At 38.5% G+C, this 11981-nt stretch overlaps 1 protein-coding gene across 6 annotated transcripts in view; it reads right to left on the bottom strand.

Moving 5' to 3' along the window:
• Positions 1-513: 513 nt before the first annotated feature.
• Arsb (arylsulfatase B) overlaps positions 514-11981 on the bottom strand; it is a 301469-nt gene continuing 290001 nt past the window's right edge. For 2 of the 6 annotated variants that reach the window (XM_087201177.1, XM_087201180.1), the window contains one exon: positions 514-696. Coding sequence is in view for 1 of the 6 variants with exons in the window: in XM_087201178.1 (XP_087057304.1) it covers positions 638-696 (59 nt within the window). In the remaining 5 variants the exon portion in view is untranslated. Of the gene's footprint in view, positions 697-10744; positions 10875-11981 lie in introns of those variants that run through there. The other 4 variants (XM_087201176.1, XM_087201184.1, XM_087201178.1 and 1 more) reach the window with 3 other exon arrangements.

The following is an 11981-nucleotide window of genomic DNA, read 5'->3' as shown; positions in this document are numbered from 1 at the left end:
GGCCACAGCTATGATAGGGAGGGGGAGCCAGTCCTCATTGTTATACCTAGCAGCCTCTTCTTCCAAATCATCAGCATCTCCCGGGTTTAGGGGTCCCTCATCAGGAAAAAAAACCCTTCCTTAGTGCAGGCTCTGCATCAGCATATACTGGCGGAGCAGATGGCTTAGTTTCACTTTCTATAGGAGGCGGAGGGACAACCTCGGGAACACCAGCCTTGTCAGGCTCCTCCTAGGAAGGACTTGAGGAGGGTCCTTCAACCCTCTCTCCCTCATACCGAGGATCCAAACTATCTCTAATTAAAGCCCATAAACTAAAAGCATCTATAGGGATTTTAGTGGGTCCATGACCATCGTAATAGTCCTGAAGTCGCTTTCCCACCTTATTCCATACTTCTAAATCTACTGTGCCTTCTTCAGAGAACCAAGGACAAACTTTCTCTACAAATTCTAAAAAATTACATAATTGTTGATGCCCTACCTTTGCTCCATGAGCGTGAAGCATATTTTTAAAGCATATGTTCAAAAAGAATTCAGCTATTACCAATACCCATCTTGTTACTCCCGAGTGTATTCACCGCCCTTAATTTACTTATCTGAGCTCACAATCCATGGTGTCCTTCACTATGGTCCCCCATATTCAGGTCCCTGTTCGGGTGCCACCCGTGACTGAGCCAGCCATCACTTGTCGAACAGCACCTGAATGGGGGAGTGAGGATGAAGAAAAGGAAAGACACAGAGCTAGAGTCAGGAGACTGTCTGAGAGACAACCGCCGTGCTTTTATATTCTCCTCCCCCTTTTTTTCACAGGTAAGTTTGGTTATTAATCATGACCCTTATCCAAAGACACCTGCTTCCTTGTTCTCTAGTTCTTTGGAAATTCCCCACCCTCATGGGCTTTCTTGTTGCTCGGGTTTACAAAACGTTCATCATGTTCCAGGACAATTTCTGAAGGTAAACATCTAATTTGGCAAGGACACGGTTCCTCGTAACATAGTCTCCTTGCTCTATACAATGGAGGGTAAGATTTAACATGGAGCCTCTATGGCTAACACCACTCTCCACAGGAGATGACATAAAAAAAATCTCTTCCCAGAAATAATGGCAGAAAACTTCCCAAGCAGGGGAAAAGAGCTTGACCTACAGATAAGTGAGGCATATAGGACTCCAACTAGCCTTGATCAAAAAAAATCTACACATAGGCATATAATTGTTAAGATTCCAGAAACTCAACAGAAGAACAAAGTTCTCCAAGCAGTCAGAGAAAAGAAACAAATCACATACAAAGGAAAGCCCATCAGAATCACAGCAGACTTCTCAACACAAACCATCAAGGCAAGAAGAGCTTGCAGTGACATATTCCAAGCCCTAAAAGAAAACAGCCTCCAACCCAGATTGCTGTACCCTGCAAAACTATCTTTCAAAATGGATGAAGAAATAAGATACTTTCATGACAAAGAGCACCTTAGGAACTTCGTGAATACCAAACCAGCACTCCAAAGAATTTTACACAATATCCTAGGCATAGACATTGAGGATCCCAACCCCAGGAAGCAAAGCAGAATGAACCCATCTGGCATGACAAGAAATTAAATGGAAAGGGGGAGAACCCAACAAAAAGAAAAAGTCATGCCAATGACAAGTCAATATGTTTCAGTTAAAACCATCAACGTTAATGGTCTCAATTCACCAATCAAAAGAAATAGACTGGCAGAATGGGTCAAGAAGCAAAATCCAACAATATGCTGCATACAAGAAACACACTTAATTCAAAAGGGAACTCATAGACTGAAAGTTAAAGAGTGGAAAACAATACTCCATGTGACAGGAACCCGAAAAAAAGCAAGAGTAGCTATCCTCTTGGCAGATCAAGTAGATTTCAAACCAACACTGATTAAGAGAGATGAAGAAGGACATTACATCCTTGTAAAGGGAACAATCCAAGAGGAAGAGATGACAATCATAAATATCTATGCACCAAACACTAGTGCACCCAACTATATAAAACAAATACTAACGGACATGGAAAGTCATATATGCAGTAATACAATTGTAGTGGGGGACCTCAACACCCCACTGTCACAAATAGATAGATCAACTAGACTAAATATAAGGAATGAAATACTAGAACTCAATCAAACTCTTGAACAAATGAACTTAACGGATGTTTACAGAGTCTTCCACCTCACAAAATCAGAATACACATTCTTCTCAGCTGCACATGGGTCATTCTCCAAAATAGACCACATACTCACACCTAGAACATGTTTAAGGAAGTGCAAAGGAATTGAAGTTATCCCCTGTATATTATCAGACCATAGTGTGATGAAATTGGAGATCCATAGCAAAAGAAACTCAAAACATTTCATAAACATGTGGAAATTGAACAACACACTTCTGAATAACCAATGGGTCACAAAGAAATTAAACAAGAAATCAGACAGTTCCTTCAATTAAATGACAATGACAATACGACATATCAGAATCTATGGGACACAATGAAAGCAGGCTTATGAGGGAAATTCATAGCAGTGAATATGCATATTAGGAAAACAGAACAAGCCCAATTAAACAACCTGATGCTGAACCTCAAGCTTCTAGAAAAAGAAGAACAGGACAACCCCAAAGCTCATACAAGGGAGGAAATTATAAAGATCAGAGGAGAAATCAATGCAATGGAGACTTAAGGGAATGATACAAAAAAATCAATGAAGCCAAGAGTTGCTTCTTCGAAAGAATCAACAAAATTGACAAACGTTTAGCCAACCTTGTCAGAAAAAGGAAAGAAAAGGCCCAAATCCATGCAATTAGGAACGAAAAGGGTGAAATGACAAGAGACCCAGCAGAAATCCAGAGGATCATCAATACCTACTTCCAGAACCTATATGCCAATAAGATGGACAACACAGAAGAAATGGAAAGATTCCTAGATACATATGAATTACCAAAGTTGAACGAAGAAGACCTAAAAATTCTGAACAACCCAATATCAACAAATGAAATTGAAAATGTAATTAAAAACTTATCAACTAAGAAAAGCCTGGGCCCTGATGTCTTCACTGCTGAATTCTACAAGACATTTAGAGAGGAACTGCTGCCACTACTGTTTAAACTCTTCAATGAAATTGAAAGGGAAGCAATACTCCCAAATTCATTCCTGGAAGCAAGCATCATCTTGATCCCCAAAGCAGAGAAAGACCCAACTGAAAAAGAGAACTATAGGCCAATCTCACTAATGAACATAGATGCAAAAATCCTTAATAAGATACTGGCAAACAGAATGCAGAAGATCATCAAGAAGATCATACACCCTGATCAAGTGGGATTCATCCCAGGGATGCAGGGATGGTTCAATATACGAAAATCAATTAATGTAATACACTATATCAATAGAGCCAAGGATAAAAATCATATGATTATCTCCATAGACGCAGAAAAAGCATTTGACAAAATACAACATGCATTTATGATAAAAACCCTACAAAAATTGGAATAGATGGTCTGTACTGATAGAAGCTGATAGAACTGATAGAAGCCATCTATGAAAAACCAACAGCCAATATCATACTAAATGGTCAAAAACTGAAACCCTTCACACTAAAATCAGGAACAAGATAAGGATGTCCACTATCACCACTCTTGTTCAATATAGTTCTGGAAACATTAGCCACAGCAATTAGACAAGAGAAAGTAATAAAAGGAATAAAGATAGGTAATGAAGAAATCAAATTGTCATTATTTGCAGATGACATGATACTGTATATAGAAGACCCCAAGACCTCCACCAAAAGTCTTCTAGACCTAATAACCAAATTCAGTCAAGTAGCTGGTTACAATATCAACACACAAAAATCAATAGCTTTCCTCTACACCAATGACAGACTCACTGAGAGAGAAATAGGGCAAATAATTCCTTTCACAATAGCATCCAAAAAACTGAAATACCTAGGAATCACCCTAATGAAAGAAATCAAAGACCTCTTCTCTGAAAACTATGGCACTCTGAAAAGAGAGATTGAAGATGATATCAGAAAATGGACAGACATCCCCTGCTCCTGGGTAGGAAGGATTAATATAGTGAAAATGGCCATACTTCCAAAACTGCTATATAGATTTAATGCAATTCCAGTTGAGATCCCAGCAGCATACTTCATAGACCTTGAGAAAACAATCCAAAAATTCATTTGGAGCAAGAAGAGACCCAGGATAGCAAAAGCAATTCTAGGTAACAGAGACATGGCAGGGGGTATCACAGTCCCCAACCTGCAACTCTACTACAAAGCTACTGTGATAAAAACAGCATGGTACTGGCAAAGAAACAGACCTGAGGACCAGTGGAACAGATTAGAAGATGCAGAAACAATGCCAGACACACTCAGCCACCTCATCTTGGAGAAAGGAGCCAAGCACCCTCACTGGAGGAAAGACAGCCTCTTTAATAAATGGTGCTGGAAAAATTGGGCTTCAACTTGCCAAAGATTCAAACTAGACCTATATCTCTTACCATGCACTAAACTAAAATCAAAATGGATTAAAGATCTAAATATTAAAATCGAAACTCTGAACCAGTTGGAACAGAGGTTAGGTAGAACCCTTGAAGACATTGGTGTAGGAAAAGATTTTATGAACAAAACCTCAGTTGCCCGTGAACTAGCACAAACAATCAACAAATGGGATCTCTTCTGATTAAAAGGCTTCTGCACAGCAAGAGAAACCACCAGCAGTGTGAAGAGACAACCCACAATGTGGGAAAAAATCTTCACCTGCTCTTCCTCAGACAAAGGTCTACTATCTCGAATCTATAAAGAACTTCAAAAGATCAGACTCCCCAAATTTAAAGACCCAATCCAAAAATGGGCATCTGAAGTGAACAGACATTTCTCACAAAAAGAAGTAGAAATAGCAAATAAATACATGAAAAAGTGTTCAACATCATTGGTCGTTGGAGAGATGCAAATGAAAACAACACTGAGATTCCACTTCACTCCAGAAAGAATGGCTGCTATCATGAAGTCAACCAATAACAAATGCTGGCGGGGCTATGGGGAAAGAGGAACCCTGCTCCACTGCTGGTGGGAGTGTAGACTGGTGCAAGCACTGTGGAAATCAGTATGGAGATACCTCAAAGAACTAGGACTGGAAGTCCCATTTGACCCAGCTATTCCTCTGCTAGGGATCTTCCCCAAAGAATTAAAAGAATCATACCATAGTGATATATGTGCACCCATGTTCATAGCAGCACAGTTTGTAATAGCTAAAACTTGGAAACAGCCCAAATGCCCATCAACTGGAGACTGGATAAAGAAAGTGTGTTTTTTTATAAAATGGAGTACTACTCAGCCATAAAAAATGAGAAATTAGAGACATTTATAGCTAAGTGGATGCACATTGAGGCAATACTCTTAAGTGAAATAAATAGGACACACATGTGTAAATACCAAATAGTTTCTCTGGTGTGAGAAACTGAAAGTGTAAAGAAGGACTAAATGTATAATAGGTAATGTGAAATAGGAAGAAAAGGGGCAAAGGGGAAGGAAGTGGGAGGGCTAGGGGAAAGGATAGAAGGGAATGGGATTAATATGAGAAAATGGAAAAATAGGAACAAAATCTTTGTAAATAGGGAGGACTGGAGGGGTTGAAGGGAGGGCTGGGCAAGGGTGAAAAATAAGAACCAAGAGAGACTATGTAAAGGTGCAAATTTCCAATGATGAATGTCATTATATTGTATACCTAAAATGTACCAATGATTAGAATGAATAATAGATAATCCAAAATAGGAAGAAAAGGTCCAAAGGGGTAGGGGTAGTGGGAGGGGCAGGGGAAAGGAAAGAAGGGAAAGGAAAAAATGATGAGAAATAGAAAAAATGGAAATAAAGTCTTTGTAAATAGGGAAGGGTGGAGGGCATGAAGGGAAGGCTAGGAATGGGGAAAAAATAAGAACCAAGATGCATTATGTAAAGGTACAATTCCCAATGAGAAATGTAATTGTGTTGTATACCTACAATGCACCAATAAAAGAATTTAATACAAAACAATAAAAATAAAAAAATAAAAATAAAAAAGAAATTATTAGCAACAGTTTTTCAGCATTTTACAAAGTATAAATTGTGGCTCCCGTGGTGCCATTATCTCGAGCCATTTCAGCTGGTGACAGAGGGAGAATCACACCCTTTCTTACCTCACAGCTTGTTGCCCAACCCTAGGGAGAACCTTGACTTAACTACAGGCCATTTTTCTAATAAAATAATGTACATTCTGTATGCCAATTGGATGATAAGGAAATGATTTTAAATGATTCATTTCTAGGTTTAACTTTATTTTATTTATATCTTGAGGAAATGTATGATGAAATAGATATGCTACATGGAAAGTTCTAGCAGAGACAAAGTATGCATTGACCAAAGTCTTCCTCTTTAGTCAGTATCTCATGATCAGGTTTAGAAAACTCTCAAATAAAAGGATACGTTGAGTCTATACCTAATATTATGTAAAATGCTGAGCTCAAAATGAAACAAAGACTCAAATGTAAAAGATAAATCTCTAGAATAAAACATGGAAGTAAAGCTCCATGATCTTGGATTTGACCAAAAATTCTCCAAAACCACTAGAAACAAAAGACAGATCAATTGGATTTTATCAGAATTTAAAACTTTTGTGCCCCCAAAATACTATTATGAAGTCTAAAAAGACAACCCACAGAATGGTAGAAAATACTTGCAACTCACATATTTGATAAAGATGTAGTATCCAGAACATCCCAAGAATTCGAATAACTCAGTAAAAAAACCCAAAAATTCAATTTTTTAAAATGAACAAAGGCTTCACACAGACATTTCTTCAAATAAGATATACAAATGGCCAATAATTACATGCAAAGATGCTCAACATCATTAGTCACTAGGAAAATATAAGCCAAAACTGCAGTGAGATACCACTTCACACCTGCTCAGCAGCTATAATAAAAAAAACCTAACAAATAGAAAACAAATAACAAGTATGAATCAGAGAATAGAGAATTGGAACCCTCCTATGTTGTCTGCAGAAATTTAAAATATTGCAGTTGCTTCAGGAACAATGTGGTATTTTCTCAGAAAGTTAAAATATGATGATTCCACTCGTTAAATATATACCCAAGAGAACTGAAAATAGGTGCTCAAATAAAAACTTGTACATGAATTTTTAAGACAGCTTTAGTCATTAGTCAAAAAGTAGAAACAAGTGTTCAAGATAAATGTGGTATATCCATACAATGGAATATTATTGTTATCATTTTGTTACTGGTAAGAACTTATTATAAGTTTGATATTCCAGTAAAGTTAGTATTTGACACTTGGTTACCAGTAGCTCTTGAACTCATCTGCATATTCAAATCAGCTGGGAAACTTTACAACATTTTTTAAAATTTTAATTGACCTGTAATTGTACATATTTATGGGATACACTTTGACATTTCAATACATATATAGGTTGTGGAATGTTCAGAAGAGGGTAATTAACATATTACCTCAAACAGTTATTACTTTTCTGTGTTGGGACCATTGAAACTTCTCTCTCTTAGCTATTTTGAAATATTCAATTAATTATTCCCAATTAAATATTCATCTTACTGTGATATAGAATTTTAGAAGTTTTTCCCCCAAAGAAACACTAAGCCATAAATAAGAATTAAGTACAATACATGTTATGATATGAATAGTCACTGAAAATATGATGCTACTGGAAAGAAGCCAGCCACAAAAGAACACAATTGTATGAGTCTTTTTATATAAAATGTCCAGAATAAGCAAATCTATAGAGTCAGAAAGCAGAGTAGTGGCTAACAGAGGCTGGGGAAGGGAAAAATTGGTTTTTATTTGGATGATAAAAATATTCTGAAATCAGATAGTAGCGATGGTTGCATAATTTTGTGAATGTACTGGGAGCCACAGAACTGTAAACATTAAAATACAGTTAAGTTTGTGAATTTTATGTTACATGAATTTTTATCAAAAGTTTAAAAACATACTTTAAAAACAGCAGGAAAAGTGGCATTGTTCTATATTTTTTAAAATCTCCTTGATGCATAAACTCAGCAGAAGAAAGTTGGATGTTCATATTTATTTCTGCATTCGAGCTGTTTAGTTTTATTTGAGTCATGAGAAAATCCAGCCTCATGCAGATATATACTGCAGTTAGATAAAGGGGTAGACCTTAATAGCTTTTCCAGATTATTGTAGTTATTATTCTTTGGTACAGCATCAAAACTCAACAAGTGTTAGACTTTTAGAGACTAGTTATAATATGCAACCTGAAGCCAAATCAGTTGGCTTTTCTGTGATATCAAAATTAATTGGTTTATCTTGCAAAAGTACAAAAGTGGAAGGGTGAGACTGGAAGGTGGTGAAGCATTTTTCTTTGTGCACATGTAGTGCTACAGTGCTTTAAAGAACACACAATAAAGGAACAAATATAATGTCCAAGGTTATTAATGATTCCCAATGGAGTTGTTCAACTTTAAAGAGTGGTTTATGTTGTGACAGGGAGAGACATAGCTGTAGTCCACAAATGCTAAGCTTCCTTCCATACACTAAGAATATGGCTTGATGATAGGAGGAAGATATGAAAAATAGATGGTAGAAGAGCACACAACATAAACTTCAATCTACTTCAAATATGCCCAGTAGGGCTGAATTAGGACCGCTTTCCCAGGATGGCTCAGGGGTGGAAAGAAGACTTCACAGCCCAGCCAGCCTGTACCACCAGAGTATGGGACATTTACATCTTTTTGAACTATTCTAAATTTGGAAAAAAAGGTATCAACATAAAGGCTTTTATTTATTGTTGTTTGACTTAAAAATTTTTAAATTCTCTTGGGCATGATGGCACACACCTGTAATCCCAGCACTTGAGAGGCTGAGACAGGAGGTTTGTGGGTTTGAGGCCAGTCTGAGCCACACTGGGAGTTCAAGGTCAGCCTGTACTAGTAAGACCCTTTCTCAGAAAGAAAAAAAAAATCCTTTTATAAATTGTAATTTAGTTTATTTCACAATTTTAGGCATCTTTAAAAAATTCTGTCTACTCTGATTTTAAATCCCCTCCTTCTATGCATCTGGTAATGATCAGCCCATAGTGCACATTCCACAGTTTTCACCAATCTTCACATTTCAATAATCATTTTTAAATGCCTTTTTTTTCAATCCTACCCCATGTTGTACAGTGCATATAATGGTTTCTCTTGCCATGAGCCTGGAAAGGCCAAGGCAGGCAAGCAGGAAGACCAGCCTTTGCTGGGAGGTACCAGACCCTCATCCAGGTTCCAACCCAGCCATCCACATACCACTGCAATCTCAGGCCAGGCATTTCATCTCTTTGTGCCTCAATTTCCCCATCAGTAAAAGGAAGAAAATAATAACTGTTCTTAACCTGTAGGATTGTTATACGTGGGTACATGTAGAGTGCTTATAACAATGCTTTGCCCATAATAAACACTCAACATACTGTTGTTATTATTATAATTAATTGGGATAAGACAATTTTGTATGGAAGCTTCTAGTTTTCCACTTGACCCCTGATGTCAGTGGGCACATCGTTCAACCTCTCAGTGTTTCAGTTCTGTCCCCTCTAAAACTGATGTTATAATGCCTGTCTCACAGGTAATTTGTGAGGATTGGCACTTGAATGAGGTCCATGCAATGCAGCTACAGGGCACGCATGCTGTCACACACAGCAGACAGTCTTTAGGTCTTAGGCACCTTTTCTGAGCTCCCTAGCTCAACCTCACAGAGCTCATGTCCAGTGAACTGAAGGAGAGGGTTGAGGATGGAGGCCTTCCAGGGTAGGAGGAAGGTACAGGTGCTGGCATATAAATGGCTTCCTTCATAGGCCTCATGAGCCTCTGAGTGGAGAGGTTTCCCAGTGTCCCCAACACCTCAAGACCCATTAAGATTGAGGGATCACATGGGCCAGCAGACTGAGTATTCTGTTTCTCACCAAATGTTCCCATGAGAGGACTTTTGCTGCTATGGTAAAGGTGGGAAAGTTTCGATGAAGGCTTTTATCTGAAAGATCTAATTCTTCTGTTTACAAAATAACTATCACTTGTGGCATGACAGAAATGGAAGAGTTTCGTGATGAAATAGGGCCCCAGGCAGTTTCCAAACACAAGTCTCCTTTGTAGATTATTCTTAGGGGACTCTCGCCTGACTGGGTGGCCCCAGAGCAGTCCTTGGCGTGGGGGACTTGGCTTAGCGAACAGACAGCGCCCCTGGCAGTTGGCCCTACTCTTGCTCCCTTTCCTGCTGTATAGCATGTAGCTAGGCCCTTGTAAAGTGTGTAACTACCTTGAGAATTAGGTGAGGGAATAAAAGGAATCAATTAATATATAAGTCCAGTACAAAGAGAACTCATGAATGATGAAAACATGACTCAAGAAGATCATCTGTCTCTCTGAGGCAGGCCAGTCTCTTTTCCTTCCATTCTCCTGATTCTTTATCCAATTCGATCCTGGAGCAACTTCTTTCTTTCCTATATTCCCCTTCACTTCTGGTGCACTTTCCAGGCCAGGAATTCTTTAATACCCTCGAGCCCTGAAGTTTGACTTATCTGTCTGGACCAGAGACAAAATTGCTCTTCTGAAATGTAGTTCATGGCCCTCTACATTGTCACAGACCTTGTCTCCACCTCTCTCCACTTCTGAGAACTTTGCTCTCAGCTCACTTGGACTGAACTGGGCTTCTGGCCAGGTCTGCCCCACTCTCACACAACTCACCTTTGCTTGTGGATGTTACAGCATTAGAGAGTTCCCTGTGGCCTCATGTCTTGCTTGGATCCCAGCATTGGCTTTACTCCATCAATAACACAACTTCACATCCAGTTTTGGTCACATCTGCACTTCCATCCTAGAGCCAACAATTGGTAAACATCTGTAAAGTTTACTCTGGGAAGATGCTGTGATGGTCCAAGAGTGAACCATCTTAGAGCTTCTGAGCTATCTTGGAAGGCTCTATTAGGTGCCATTGAGTGTATGGTAAGGACAGCCAGGAAAGACTCTACTCCACTGACATGGTCAAGGAAGGCTTCCCGGAAAAGTTAGGGTTTGAACTGAGCATTAAAGGCAGGCCGATGGTTATCAACCCCTTTTCAAGAAATATATGTGCTGGAGGCATACCCCCAGAGATGGGCTGCCTCACCCTGGTATGGAGTCTAATTGCTGAATATTTATTTTTCTTCTTCCTCTTCCTCCTTGTTTTTAAATTTCATACATTATTGAGCTGGGCAATGAGTGTTGAGAATGGTTGATTTTGGCGAAGTAGAGAGGAGAAGGAAGGCATTTCAAATGGAGATGAATAGCTATTACCAAAGAAAAAAGTCAGGAGACCATGGCACTTTAATTTGGAAGAGGTCAGGGGAGAAACAGATTAGTTTGGGTTATTCATATTATCCCTTGAAAGGCTGCTCACATGTTTAAATTTTGTACTTTCTAAGCTGAGTGTGTTACCACATGACTGTTATCCCGGCATTTGGGAGGTTGAAGCAGGACGATTGCCATGAGTTCAAGGCCAGCCTGGGTTACATTATGAGTGCAAGGCCAATCTGAACCTTGTCTCAAAATAAACAAACAAATAAATAAAAAAATAAATTTTGTACTTTCTGCAATGAGGAGCCATTGATGGGGTTTTTTTCCTGTAGTTATTACCATATATATTTTTTTTCTTAAATTCTTTTATTGGTACATTTTAGGTATACAATACATTTACATTTATCATTGGGTGCTTGTACCTGTACATAGTTCTTATTTTTTCCCCATTCCCTATGCTCCCTTCACCCCCTTCACCCTTCCCTATTTACAAAGACTTTGTTTCCATTTTTTCCTTTTCTCATAATTTTTCCTTTCCCTTCTTTCCTTTCCCCTTCCCCTCCCACTTCCCCTACCCCTTTGGACCTTTTCCTTCTATTTCAAATGATCAATTATTCATTTTAATCATTTTAATCCTTATTTACACTTT

Source organism: Heterocephalus glaber, unplaced genomic scaffold (assembly GCF_053883595.1).
Source record: "Heterocephalus glaber isolate CG9 unplaced genomic scaffold, H.glaber_assembly_v1.0 deba00001757, whole genome shotgun sequence".
NCBI classification, from domain to species: Eukaryota; Metazoa; Chordata; class Mammalia; order Rodentia; family Bathyergidae; genus Heterocephalus; species Heterocephalus glaber.
This window is presented reverse-complemented; position numbering and strand designations above follow the sequence as displayed.